We start from the raw sequence: 13,762 nt of genomic DNA on the forward strand, positions 1-13,762 counted from the left end.
TGTTCCTCTCTATCAAGAAGAGAAAAAAACACTTCCTGATAAACTTGCTTTATATAGGCAATCACTATGAAATTTTGGAGAAATATAATATTAAATATAATCATTTTCATATATAATAATATATAATAATAGACTTTGAGTAAGACACTAAGGGCTTTTTATAATGATTATAACATCACAGATGCTGTGCTATTACATCGGTCCACCGGTAAGTTTTTCTGTCCCATAGTGACTTTTACTTTGAAGTGCATGGGTGAAGTATTTGCCAAATGTGTTTCTTTCTTCCAAAAAGGTAAAAAACACCTGAAGTAGGCGTTAAAACATTTTGTGATTTAAATTTGGCTTTCTATCCCTCGTTCCTGAAGGGATGCTTCAAAATGCTCATAAAAACAGGGTGATAGAAACACAGCTAATATCGAACTGAATTCAGCACTTCAACACAAATTCTTTGCACCTTTAGTTTGGAATTTGCATCCAAACTTTTAGCAGGTTAAAAAATAAATCTGACCTCACGATGTGTCAGTCCCTCTTACACACTGCCTCCCAAACTTTCATTCGTCATAAATTCGGATCAAATCCATCACACGCATTTTGGTAGGAAAGGATGACAAATACAAATATTCTGGAGTGTGCAAAGAGCTTCTGCTCCAAATCTAAATCTCCCTAAACTTTGTTTCTCTCTCTGTTTCTCAGGATGAAAATGAGACGTCACAGGGTTTTCTTGATTTGCACGGTGGGACTGTGTGTCATTTCCTTCCTGCATTACTACAAGGCTCTTCACTACGTGTCCCTGCTGAGGGAGCTGTCCGCACCTTACCCTAACATCAAATCCTTCATCATGGTCACTGGTTTCTTCTGGAAGGAGGGCACCACCCCGCTGTCCAGCGCGTCTCCGGAGGAAGGGCCCCGTCTGATGCACGGAAAGCTCCGGGCCGGAGGAGGTCTGGACCTCGACACCGGACAAGAACCTGAAGCACTGCAGCCGTGGAAGAGACCTGAAGATCCACAGCAGCACAGGGGCCCGGGGACTACAGAGGTACCCAACAAACACTCCTCCGCTTTTCATTGGCCGCTCAGACAGATAGTCCGGCCCCCAACTCATCCGATTGGTTAGGTTTGGGTAGGGCTGTTCTGGGATATTTATATCGATTAACTTAAATTAAATATTTTGCTATGATTTCCATTTTATAGATTGAGCAATCGTGATTTTTAATAGAAATATGTGATCCAAAAGGGTTAATTTCATCCAAAAAACATCCATTTGAAAATCTCAAAAAACTCAAAATATTGAGAAAATCAATAAACAAACTATCTTCATAGACCATTATTCTTGGCATAAAAGAACACTAAATCATTTGGACCCATGCAATGTATTGGTGACTATTTCTACAAATATCTGCTGATGACACACATCAGGATTTCCAATCGTATGATTGTTTGAACAAACGTGCGTAATATCTGGAAATTATCACGTGAAACTAAATAATATCCAATCAGAAAGCAAGCTGACAGAAGGCCGAAGTCATGGCACAAGGATTGTTTATACAATGTCCTGGAAAACATATTTATTTACAGTCGGGACTCTGGATGAAACTCTGTTGGTGTGTGGTGTTCTGTCTTTGTCTACTCGTTTGTGCTCTCTCACATTTTGAAAATCTTACAAGACTAAAAAAAATTTTTAGTGTGTACCCAGACTGTTATAAATTTACTGTAAACTACAGCTTCTTGGAACTTATTGCTTTGTTGATTTGTGTCATTCGTTTAACTCTAAGGCTGATGATACACAGGGCAACTTTTTGAGCACTGTTTCTTGGGCACTTTCTCATTGAGAATGGGTAACAAATGGATTTTTTAGACCTGTTGTTAGCCCTGTGTCTGAGCTGGTTGCCTGTTGATGTTAATGTCGCCTGGCAATATTTCTTAAAGAGTTGCTCCATGTATCATCCCCTTAAGAGTTAGTGAAACTTCTGCTGTCTTCTCATGGAGCTTGTTCTTCATTAATCAGGTCCATAAGGGAGGTTTGATCGCCTGGCAGCCCAGCAGCCCGACCCACCAGAAGCCAAACCCACAGAGAGACTCTGCGGTGAAGAATCTTCAGACACGTCACGCCTCGACTCCAGATCCGCTGGAATCCCTGGGCGACCTGCACCGCCGCACACACGTCCTCCAGGACGACCGCTCCCCTTATTTCGTCCGCACCAAAGCAGGCGCACTGTGCTTCCGTCAGGGGACGGAGGTGGCACCGCCTAAAGACGAGACTTTGAAAGTGAGACCTAGCGTGGCTGGCCTCGTCCAGCGAAGAATCCTGCAGAAGCCTGACGAGTCGAAGGCTCCGGTGAAATCAGTGGAGGAGTCCGGAGCCGTTCGAGGGAAGCCCAAGCGTGGCAAGCGACTTGTGAAGTGTGTTTGCCGGCCAGGCTGGCACGGCCCGTACTGCGGAGTGCCCACTATGGTGTACCACTCCAATCTGCCCACGAAAGAGAGACTGACCCCGCGCGAGACGCCTCGTCGCGTCATAAACGCCATCAACGTGAACCACGAGTTTGACTTGCTGCACGTGCGCTTCCGTGAGCTCCTCCGAGCCGTGGATCTCTTCCTCGTGTGCGAGTCCAACTTCACGGCGTACGGAGAGAGGCGTCCGCTGAGGTTCCTGCATCTGCTGCTCAACGGAACCTACGATTACGTGCGCCACAAGATCCTCTACGTTTTCCTGGACCATTTCCCAGACGGCGGCCGACAGGACGGATGGATCGCTGACGACTACCTGCGCACCTTCCTGACTCGCGACGGCATGGCGCGGATCGTGGGCTCACGGCCCGATGATGTTTTTCTCATCAACGATGCGGACGAAATCCCAGCTCAGGAGGGAGTGCTTTTCCTTAAGCTTTTCGATGGCTGGACGGAGCCCTTTGCCATCCACATGAGGAAGTCTCTGTACGGATTCTTCTGGAAGCAGCTGGGCTCCCTCGAGGTGGTGTCTGGGTGCACCGTCGGGATGCTTCGGGACGTCTATGACAACGACGGGATTCGGCTCCGCAGGCGGGAGTACTACACCATGCCGGGGTTCCGGAAGTATGAGAATGACACCGGACACATCTTGGTGCAGTGGTCGATCGGAAGTCCGTTCCATTTCGCAGGCTGGCACTGCTCCTGGTGTTTCACGCCAGAGGGAATTCACTTCAAACTCATTTCGGCCCAGAACGGCGACTTTCCTCGCTGGGGTGACTACGAGGACAAGCGCGATCTCAACTACATAAGGGAGCTGATCAGAACCGGGGGCTGGTTCGACGGCTCCGTGCAAGAGTACCCTCCATCGGACCCTAAGGAACACATGTACGCCCCCAAATACATGTTGGATAATTACGATCACTACCGCTACTTGTTGGAGAACCCTTACATCAAGCAGTCCAACCTAGGAGGTGCATAGAGGAGAATGAGGGCCAAAGATGGTTTGATTGAAGACCGTAAGGAACGGGAACAGAGAGGGAGAGAAGAGAACGCTGTCCTGTTTCTCTCTTTCCTCTCTCTCATTGGTCCCAACGCCGTCCAATATGTGAATGCAGGCCTTGCAGAAACCAACTGCAAACCTTTCTGTTTTGGTCGGTGTTTACAAGAATGATTTCCAGAGACTCTGCGATAGACGCCTCTTGTGTTGACTATACAAGACTGTGTGTGTGTGTGTGTGTGTGTGTGTGTGAAAGAGAGAGAGTGAATGATGCGTGTGTGTGATCAGACTGAATTTCATTGGTGCACAGACTTTCTCGCTTGCACTTCAGAATCAAAATAAGGAAACTCATTGCACAAATGCCACATTTTTGGGTTTGTTGACAGCTTGTAAATTCCTCCCGAACTCAAACGTCTTTTTCCTCGGTCAGAAAAATATCTTTGTGTATCATTGTGAGCTGTTCTGAATGAGTTTGTGGACGAGAGAGAGAAAGAAAGAGGCCATTCGAGAGAAACGGGGCTTTGTTTGAGCTCTGCTGGGTTCTGATGGAGCTGATATGTGAGATTGTGCCGAGGTCTGCTCGGACAACACAAATGAGCTTCCTGTTTGAGAAAGCTGTGCAGAAAACATCCTAAAGCTGGGAAAAGAGCTGTTTTCAAGTCAGATATTTAGTCTACGAACCACCCACCAGAATGGGGAGGAGCCTGATAAAAATAAGTCAGAGGCTCTGTTCTAAACTAGTGACATGTCTATGTAGGCAGCACTTTAAGGCTGTATCCCAACACAAAGGTTGTTTTAAATCAGTCTGCTGCCTTCTAAGATACCTTCTTTTGACTAAATCTATAATTCTAATTCTTTTTTATTAGTTTTTTCAGAGAATGCATGATCTAAGAATGCACTGCGACAATCTACTTGAAAAAAACTTTAATGATGGCCGGCAAAGACTTGTTTTTACATTCATAAAAAAGTTTAGTCCAATGTGTATTTTTTTGTTGTTAGTTTAGCAACATGCATCTTGCTTAACTGGAATCAGCAATGCAGCTCACTGTGTTTGGAACAGAGCCATGTAGTGTTCGGTGGTCTTGGCTCTCTCGTGTTTTAATTTTAAGTCAGAGTAGGAAGGAGTTTCTTCTGAAATCTGGCTCTGGAAATTCCCTGTTCTCCGAGCTGTGAAGCCGCCTGATCGCATCCGCATGGGGTCCTCTGGCGCTGTTAAAGTCAACGTGAAATCAACATCGACTCTCTTAATTTATGATCCTGTCTTATGGTGAATGAATCAACATTAATATTCTGAAGAATTACGGCTGACATCATTAATCCACCGACACAAACTGATCACTTCATCATAGAAAAAAATTGCTTTTAAAGTCGTTCAAATGAAGTTCTTAGCAATGCATGTTACTAATCAGAAATGAAGTTTTAATATATTAAGTATCTTCATGAACATGATTTTTGCTTAATATCCTAATGATTTTTGAAGTTTTTACCCATGCAGTGCATTGTTGGTTATTTCTACAAACACACCTGAGCTCTTATGAATGCTTCTCTGCAGATGGGTTGTGAATGTCATTTCATGTTGACTTTAATCTCCAAAGTGATCAACCATAAACAAACTCCCATAAACATGGAATCACGTCCAAAGAGCATTATCTCTCCGTCAGACATGCTGCTAAAAACAGGTCTCCAGATATAGGAGATATCCATGCGCCGGGAAATAGAAATACTGCCATGGTGAAATATATATCGCCAGTGTTCGAGGCTCACGGATTCCTCGCTGGTGCACACACATATCTGCGCGGCCTGTTCTGTGTCCCAACAGCGGCGCATTACAAACAGGCTAAAGATAGAGACGGCGTTCGATGTCTGAAGACAGAGCAGATCTCAGCACGGAGACAGGTGCGCAAGCGTTTATAGAGCTCAGCCGGCGGGGTCTCGGATGTGCTTCGGCGCCCGTGACCTTCGTGTGCTCAGTAGAAGACAGATCGGGTGACATCTCCAAATCTGTGTGAGTTCCGCATGGGAATAGAGCCGGGATGCTTTTGTTCCAGCGACCTTATCCTCAAACTCGGACTGGAGTTCGTTTGGTTCCCACTGAATCACAATCAGTTCGCTTCTGCATATCAAGCAGCCTACAGGTGCAGGAATATCCGTATTAATGGCCTTATGAGTGACCTCTTGAGTTGACTTCATGTTTTACAGACAGGAGAGCCAAACTCATATCTGCAGAATGAGAATGAAGAATCCGTCCTTCCATGACCGCCGTGCCATATTTAGTTCAGAAGAACATTCGACTGCTCAGAGGAGATTGCGTGTAGAATTGAATGATCGTTTTACTCGTTGAAGTGTTTTTCTGTAGATCAGGAGCTCACGGTCCTCTTCAGATGATGGAGCTCTCTCTTTCTCTCTCTCTCTCTCAGTTTGGGACTTATTGTCTTTTTTTTGTTTTGTGTTGTTTGCTGTTGTAAATGTTGTTGCTGTTTACATTATTTATCTTATTTATTACTCTCCTGTTTCTGTGTAGAAAAGGGAAGCTCGGTCTGTTCGTGAAGAGAGAAGTTCTTCTATGACTCGGTATGAAAGACTGAAACGTCTCTCTCCTTCACGTCATCCCTCCATCCTGTTCTCTCACACCGTATTATTCATCTAAAACACGATGGTGAAGTCACTCGTGAACCTTCTTGGTCAGAAACGCTTTATGCTAGTATGCGAACGAACGCGTTCTACTGCTTTTAACATTTGAGACTTTCTTTCTTTTATAATGTGACATGCATACAAGTGTACAAATTACCAGAGGAAGGAAAACGTGTTTCTGTGAACTGGATGTTTATTGGATGTTGTGTATGAAGACGAGTTTAAGACTAAATCCTGCATACGTCACTAGTCACTTAAGACTTTTTAATTAAACATTATGAGGTCAAAAATATTCAAATGAAAGCTAAATTGTTTGTAATAAGACCAAGAACTTCAATTTGGGGTAAATAAAAAGAACAAAATGAATCGAATGAATTAGAATTGGGTGCATTTTCATTCCAAAGACTGACTGAAGTCATAATTGATCATAATAATAACGCCGCTGCATTAAACCTGGTCCTGACTAAGATTCCAGCTACAAGCAATAATTCTGTCCAGCGTCAAACATCAATCAAACATCACAGCCAATCAGAAGCGTGAGTGGGCGGGGCTTTCTTGAAGCCACTGCTCTTGAAACCATTTCATGAATATTAAACATTTTTAACCTTATTAAATGTCATCTTTGTCATGTAATTCGCACTGAGTTAGGACTTTTTAATTTGCTTCTTTCTCAAGATCTGAGGTAAACGTCTATGTTGCTTTTATGACTAAAACCGCACGCAAAATGGTATTTAAACTCACATTAGACACGTTTAACTGATAAAACACATAATTACATGAGATTATCTACACGTCATACGGTTTGTATATGTTGTTGTTCCAGAAATGCATTTCTGAGATAGAAATTTTGGCTCACCGTCGCTCATGAAACGTCTGAGAACAAAACCTGGCCTTCTGAACGCTCCCGTTCGCATAGTTGCATAAAGCTTGATTCATCCAGCGTTTGTCTCGTGACTCACCTGTGAACGGAGTCGTCTCATTTATCAGGGAGCTTTGCTCGCAGCTCGTTCCGTTTTGTGATAAACGGATGGATGTTAAATATATGCGCATACATACATGACTGAGCCGCTGTCATCAGTTTGGTGTCATCAGCCTGATTTCATCAAGTACAGGATGTTCCTGGAACAACGTTCCAATCAACCAATCAGCATTGAGGGATCATTCTTCAGGAAATATCTGTCCTAGGCTTATGATCAGGGTCAGGTGCTTCTACATCTTTTTTCATCAGCTGTCATTTCCCACTGATTTATAGATTCTGGGTAGGGTCAGGTTTAGGGGCAGGGATTGGGAGGAGTCTCTATTTTTAGCCGGTAATGTTGATCCAGGATCATGTGTTACTTGACAGAACCCCTGTGACCCATCAGCTTATCTGCTGCTTGAAGAAGAAGCGAGTGTCAAACGCTCAGGGCTCCACAAACACCCTTCAGGAAACAATAGTGAACGTCACGATCTGTGCTGTCAAACTGTTCATATCTGCACTGCATTTGACCTTTTTTTTAAGCGTAACTTATTCAGTGTGTTCTGCTTTAATATATTGAAGGGTTTTTTTTTTTTAATGTGGTTACATTTTTTGGTGAAGTTAACATTTCTTATCATAATGTGTGTAATCTTGTATACGACGCGGAGATCCTTAAATGTAACACAAAGATCATGTTTATCACTATTATTGACACACTGTATGGGTTTTTGTTCTGCTAACCAAACCAGTTTCACTTCAACGGTGATCTGAATTTATATGCGCTGCAGTGTGAACGCTCTCCTCCAATCACGTCCACTCTCACTCTCTCTCCTCCAATCACGTCCATTTGTTTCTCACTCTCCTCCACTTGCATTCTCTCTCTCTGTCTCCGTGTGTGTGTGTGTGTGTGTGTGTGTGTGTGTGTGTGCGAGAGAGAGAGTTTCTCATACTGGTTCACAGACGGAGTGATTTCTCTAAAAATCACAGTCAAACGAAGGACGTATCGGCGAGAAGAGAATTAAAGTGTTGGAAAAGAAGAGAATCTCCTGATTTCTCTCTGCACTGCTAAGAAGGAGCGTGTACATTAAATGAGTTTATACAATCCTTTTTGTTTTGTGTATATGAATGGCTATATGTTAACCTTGAAGAAAAATGAAAAATAACAAATTCTATGACAAAAACTATAATAAATTAATTTGAAAACCACTTTGCGGGTGTATTCCCACTGACATGTTTCGCTGTGGAGAATCATTCTGTGTTTGGTGTATATGTGAAGAAGAAAACCAAAGGTGCATAACGGTTTGAAAAATGAAGTTTTGATGTTTTTCCAGTGGGACATCTCCAGGATGTTCACGGAACATGATCTTAATATCCTAATGATTTTTTGGAAAAAGTGTAGAGTATGCAGTGTATTGTTGTCTGTTTCTACAAACACACCAGAGACAGAGATGATGTTAAACAGAAGACATTTACGCTAAATTAATTGTTTCTTTAATTGAAGTTATTATTTAACTGAGAGATCAGGTCAATGGTTTCATACTTGATTATAAGTACTGATCTCTGTGTGCATAGGAACTGTTCAGATGTTCACTAGTGAACTGAGTGCACACTAGAGGGCAGCATGCTCACACACACACACACACACACACACACACACACACACACACACACACACACACACACACACACACACTCTCTGAGGAAGGAGAACACTATAAAGCTGCTAATAATAATCTGTTGTTGAGAAATGTTTTGTGGTTAAGGATCGCAGTCAAGCTGTATTTCATGACTTTATTGTAGGTTCAGTCACGACTAGCTTTAAAGTAGTTCCTGGTGATTTTATTATTGTCCCTCACAGAGAAAAGATCATCAGGTGAAGAGTCTGCTGGAGAAACGAGACACAAAGTGTTTTGTTGCTTCATTTAATATACAGTAATAAACATACACAGGTAAAAATGAGCAAAAACAAGTGAGAATACAGAAATAGGTACGGCTTAGCACCAGTTCATGGTCATTTTAGGCACCTAATGAACATCAAAAACAAAACCTCTGTGCTTCATCAGTCCAGCGAAGGACTTTATTTCCCTGAAACTCAATCTCAGACAGAAACCAGTAGAGCTGGGGACCACTGAAGCAATATCCCAAGAGTCATCTACTGCAAACAGCATTAGTGTTTCATGGATTATTTTATGCTTTTTGTGATGCTTTTCAGGCCGGTCCTCAGCATCTTTTGTTGCAGTGAAAGAGTTTAACGGCCAAACAATTATCAAGCTGCTGAAAAGTATAGAAGACGTCGTCTGAAAGCTCCATCTTTCATCAGTGCTTCAACCCTCATCTTTTGAAGCCATGAGAATACTTTACATGCAAAAAAGCATAAATACACATAGAATGTTTGACACGTAAAACATGCAGCGATGTCTCCAGGACTGACTCACAGAGATGGACTGATGAATAAAGTCACGTTTATTTACTTTGCCTACAAAAGGTATTCTCACAGCTTCAGAAGATTCAGACTGAACCGCTGATGAAAAGTTTTCTGATGATATCTTTCCCCTCAAATATCATAAACTGTGTTCTGAAGACAAACAAAGCTTTTTTACTTGTTTGGCACGACATGGACGAACAAAATGTTCATCTTGGGGTTGAATAACCCTTTAAAGAGAGACTGTGATCTTCTTAAGAACGTATTTTGTTCCGCAGAAGAAAGAAGCTTGAGCTCAAGTCTGTTTACACTGATATCAGTTCAACAACGACTTTTGAGTTTAAGGAAGCTTCTGTTGTTATAATCTTTAAGTCAATCTGGATAAAAGCATCTGCTAAATTAAACTCAGCAGCTCCAATTAAACACTCTTTCAAGGTTTTTTCTTCAACAGCAGTGTGTTCAGTTGAAAAGCTAAGGTTCACACACACACACACACACACACACACACACACACACGTCTCTGCACTGCTAAAACATACCTTAATTTGTACTTTTGTTTCATTTCTAGTCAAAATATCAAAAAATCCTTAAATTAAGATGCATTTATTTTGTAAGCAAAACACGATAAGAATTATAGTCAAGATAGTTGGACTAAAGACGAGACAAAGGTACGAGGTGAGACCAGCCGTTTTCTGGCGCTAGACATTAGGAGCCACCAGGTGTCCGTTGAAGGTGATGTAGACGTCCACGTCGTCGCTGTAGATGGCGTTGTCACGCTGGCGCTTGTAGATCCGGACCCAGACCTCGTCGTTGAGCTCCAGCCGCAGCATGACGCTCTGGCTCTGCATGATGGAGCGGTCGCTGGGCTGAGCGTACAGGATCACCTGCTGGCGCTCGTTGTGCATCAGGTGCAGGTGCGTCTCCTTGAAGTTCCAGGTGTGAATGTTGACGTTGAAGAAATAGACCCCCGGGACGAAGCAGTAGAACTTGCCCTTGAACATGTTGAAGTGTTCGCCCAGGTTGACGAAGACGGTGTCGAAGATCAGGGCCTGGTAGTAATCGGCGCTGTGCAGAGCTTTGCGGCGTCCGACAGAGAAAGACGACTGCTGGATTTTGCAGGGGTCTCCAGGGGCCCCGGTGTCTCCTTTACTGCCCTTGGGCCCCGTCACACCTCTGAGTCCAGGGGGTCCGTCCGCTCCGGCTTTGCCAGGAGTCCCTCTGTCCCCGCGCTCTCCTTTCTCGCCTGTCAACAATCAGCCCAAAGTCAGTCTGTAATCAGCAGTGTGAGTTACATAATCAAGCAACTTTTTAAATCTACAAGAAAATATGGGTGTTATGTTTTCAAACAGGTAACAAGTTACTCTGTTTTCCCATTTATTCAGCTCTTCTGTCCCCATGTTGAGAGAATCAGTGCATAAGAGCCTTTACAGCTGCCAAAAATATACATTTTGTGATTTTTGTTACTAAAAATGAGCAAGCAATTCCAGTTCAAGTGACAAAACGTGATACAAAAGTAATTTAATGCATTACTTTCCATAAAATGTAAATAAGTTACACAACAAGTTACTTTTTTATGGAATAACGCAATATTGTAACACCTTACTTTCTATAAAAATTAACTAAGTAACTGTTACTTTTTATGGAGTAATGCAACATGCATTAAATTACTTAAAAATGTAAATAAGTTACACAACGAGTTACTTTTTTATGGAGTAACGGAATATTGTAGTGCATTGATTTTCCCCAACACTGGAAATCAAGTAAAGTTTTTCCTCTCATTTCTCAACACAGTACGAGTGATGTCATCAAACCCCTGTTACTTTCCTAAATGATCAGACACGTGATTTTTACAGGCCGCACAATAAAGTGCTTGTTTCCATCAGAAAGAGAAAAACGAAACCTGTATTTTGTCTTTTAGACTATTTGTGGACTAAAACGCTTTCCAGTGAGCAGCGGCTTCAGCAGATGTTTCTCAGCACCAGCAGAATTACCCTTCATCCAGCTCAAAGGAAACAAACAGAGGTCACGGGACTTCACAGCGTGTGATGGAAAGGCTTCTTGTGGTAAGTTTCAGGAATCTCTCTGAACTGAAATGGATTTGACTGCTGGTCTGTCCACCGCGGTGAAGAGTGAACATTATCGAAGAACACGTAATGTTTGTTCCTAGAGCTGCAGTTCTGAACCAAACGCTAAAACTGCAACAAAACACATAATTGTGTACAATTACAGCAGAAAACGCTTCCTGTATCTGTATGTTGTCCGTCACACTTGCAGTATTTTTATCACTTCATTATTTCCAGTCTAATGACACAGACGCCCTAAACTCCACAATCTGTATGATCCGGATCATAACTGATCTCACGGACATCTATTATCCAGCAGGTAACGCATTTAGGTTGTAAACTGAGTAAACATTTTGGGAACCTTGTTTTGAAATATTCCTAAAGTGTTATAAGAATGTTCCATAAACGTTGCTTTAAGAACGTTTGGTCCTCCCCCTATATAGAATGCACTGAGTGTGTCACCTTTGAGGATGGTCATGTTGATGACGGTGCGGATCTCCGGCGTGTGATTGGCCGTGGGCTGGGGGGCGGGGCTCAGGGGCGGGTCCAGGTGATCGCAGCACCTGCGGCAGTACCTGGGCGTGGGTCTGGAGGGAGACGGGACCGACGCCGCGGAGGCCAGCAGCAGCAGGAACACGGCCAACATCACGACACCTGCGGACCAGGTGAAGAACCTCTTACACGACAGCTCTCTCGTTTCTGAAGGCTTCGCTTGAGTTTTACCCGACAGTCACCTCCTAAACGTGATGTAGCAACTTTTTGTGATGGAAAGCGCTCTACAAACAAGCTTGAACTGTACTGCCTCGGCTTGTTTCGAGCATCTTGATGCCTTTATGTTTTTTTAAAGCGCTTATGAGCTTCACAGTTAAAAAATACCTGGCAAATAAAGCTATGATTCAATCCCAAAATGCATCTGCTTTGTGTCATTCAAGATTTCATGCACATCTTGGCATTTCCATGAAAAGTTTTTTTTAAGCAAAATCCCAGAATTTGAATAAAAACAGGAATAACAGGATCAGTGAGGAGAGTTCAGCTATAAACACTTCTACAAAAGAACACGGTCACTCAGTTTAATATTAATTCGGTTTATTTCGTGTTCATTCAGAAGCGCATCATCCAGATGAATCCAGTTCTGATCTGATGATCATGTGCGAGCCGTGTCAGAACCATCTCAACATCCATAAAAGACTGCCAGTCTAATAATTATTAACGATCCCTTTTAAAATATAAAGCACCCTTTAATATAAAAACCATACGAGAGATGTTCCCATCATGCAGCAGGAGCCCGAGGTTCAGTGTGTCAGTAATGAAATCTCCAGAAAGAGAACCGGGATTCAAAACCGCTATAAAACTGGCATTTATGGATCTCATCTGTGGCTGGATCACACATGGAAAAGTTCAGCATCTCTCTACAGAACGCTTCTCGTTTCAATTAGGCTTCTTTCTCTACGATTGCTCTTAGAGAGCAGCGAGGACGTGAATGATTCATTGAGACGCAGCTGTTCTTATGAAAACCAGATGAGAGCGAGAGAAAGAGCCACGTCCTCACACGAGTTACCAGTCTCCTCCAACGCTCCTCGCACGCTTCTGTCTCTCCGTCCAAATAAAAGACGTGAAAAACCTGTAGCTGAAGTGACCGAAGCTCTCACACGAAGACTCGAGAAATCCAGGAGAAAAGTAAAGCTGAGACTCACCGCTGCGTCCTCGAGCTCCTTCTCTCTCCTCTCTTACATCAGGAGGAGTTTCCTGAAGAAACACGCTCTAGTCCCTCCTCCTGAATCTCTCTCGCTGTATTTCTGTGCTGTAGATATGTCCGGCTCTACTGTAAAGAGATGCTGAGGAACCCTGCCAAGATTCGTCACATCACCAGATCAATGCTTTCGATCAGAAAGTGATGCCATTTGTTGATAATGTCTTAATATGTTCATGCATTTGATTACATTTATAAACAATAATATAGATAAAAGTTGGAAACATATAAGCAATCAAGCAGATTTATTGTATAGATCTGACCCTGGAACACTAAACCTTCTAGGTCCATCTTTCATCACCTTTCAATTTGTCCAAATCAAGTTCTTAGTGAGGCGTATTACTAAAGATGTGAGGTGTTTGGAGCTGAGATGAAGATCCTGAGGAGCCTGAGCCCAAGATGAACAAGTTCATTCACATCTGACATGTCAAGAAACTCTCTCTCTCTCGTAAGTGTTTCACTGACAGGATTAATCAAGCATGCTTTCAACACA

At 42.9% G+C, this 13,762-nt stretch overlaps 2 protein-coding genes across 3 annotated transcripts in view; one reads left to right on the plus strand and one right to left on the minus strand.

Moving 5' to 3' along the window:
• mgat3b (beta-1,4-mannosyl-glycoprotein 4-beta-N-acetylglucosaminyltransferase b) overlaps positions 1–8,240 on the plus strand; it is a 19,294-nt gene extending 11,054 nt beyond the window's left edge. The window contains exons 2-3 of the mRNA XM_043230875.1: positions 694–1,036; positions 2,006–8,240. Of these exons, the coding sequence (XP_043086810.1) occupies positions 695–1,036; positions 2,006–3,427 (1,764 nt within the window). The 5' untranslated portion in view covers position 694 and the 3' untranslated portion in view covers positions 3,428–8,240. The remainder of the gene's footprint in view (positions 1–693; positions 1,037–2,005) is intronic.
• Positions 8,241–8,951: 711 nt separating this feature from the next.
• On the minus strand, positions 8,952–13,335 carry c1qtnf6b (C1q and TNF related 6b). 2 transcript variants are annotated; one of them, XM_043230842.1, is made up of 3 exons: positions 13,214–13,335; positions 11,982–12,173; positions 8,952–10,699 (listed from the first exon to the last, which is right to left on the minus strand). In XM_043230842.1, exons 2-3 carry the CDS (start codon positions 12,163–12,165, stop codon positions 10,155–10,157), a joined length of 729 nt encoding a protein of 242 aa, XP_043086777.1. In that variant the 5' UTR covers positions 12,166–12,173; positions 13,214–13,335; the 3' UTR covers positions 8,952–10,154. The 2 variants fall into 2 exon arrangements, with proteins under 2 accessions (XP_043086777.1, XP_043086776.1); XM_043230841.1 differs by lacking the exon at positions 13,214–13,335 and having other exon boundaries at positions 11,982–13,201.
• Between the last annotated feature and the right edge of the window lie 427 nt (positions 13,336–13,762).

The sequence above is a fragment of the Puntigrus tetrazona genome, unplaced genomic scaffold (assembly GCF_018831695.1).
Source record: "Puntigrus tetrazona isolate hp1 unplaced genomic scaffold, ASM1883169v1 S000000234, whole genome shotgun sequence".
NCBI classification, from domain to species: Eukaryota; Metazoa; Chordata; class Actinopteri; order Cypriniformes; family Cyprinidae; genus Puntigrus; species Puntigrus tetrazona.

Excerpts from the sequence above, each read along its gene's own strand:
- c1qtnf6b (XM_043230842.1), bottom strand. The coding sequence starts at position 12,165 with ATGTTGGCCGTGTTCCTGCTGCTGCTGGCCTCCGCGGCGTCGGTCCCG. Across the intron at positions 10,700-11,981 it reads CAACATGACCATCCTCAAAG|GCGAGAAAGGAGAGCGCGGG; the intron begins GTGACACACTCA and ends GATTGTTGACAG.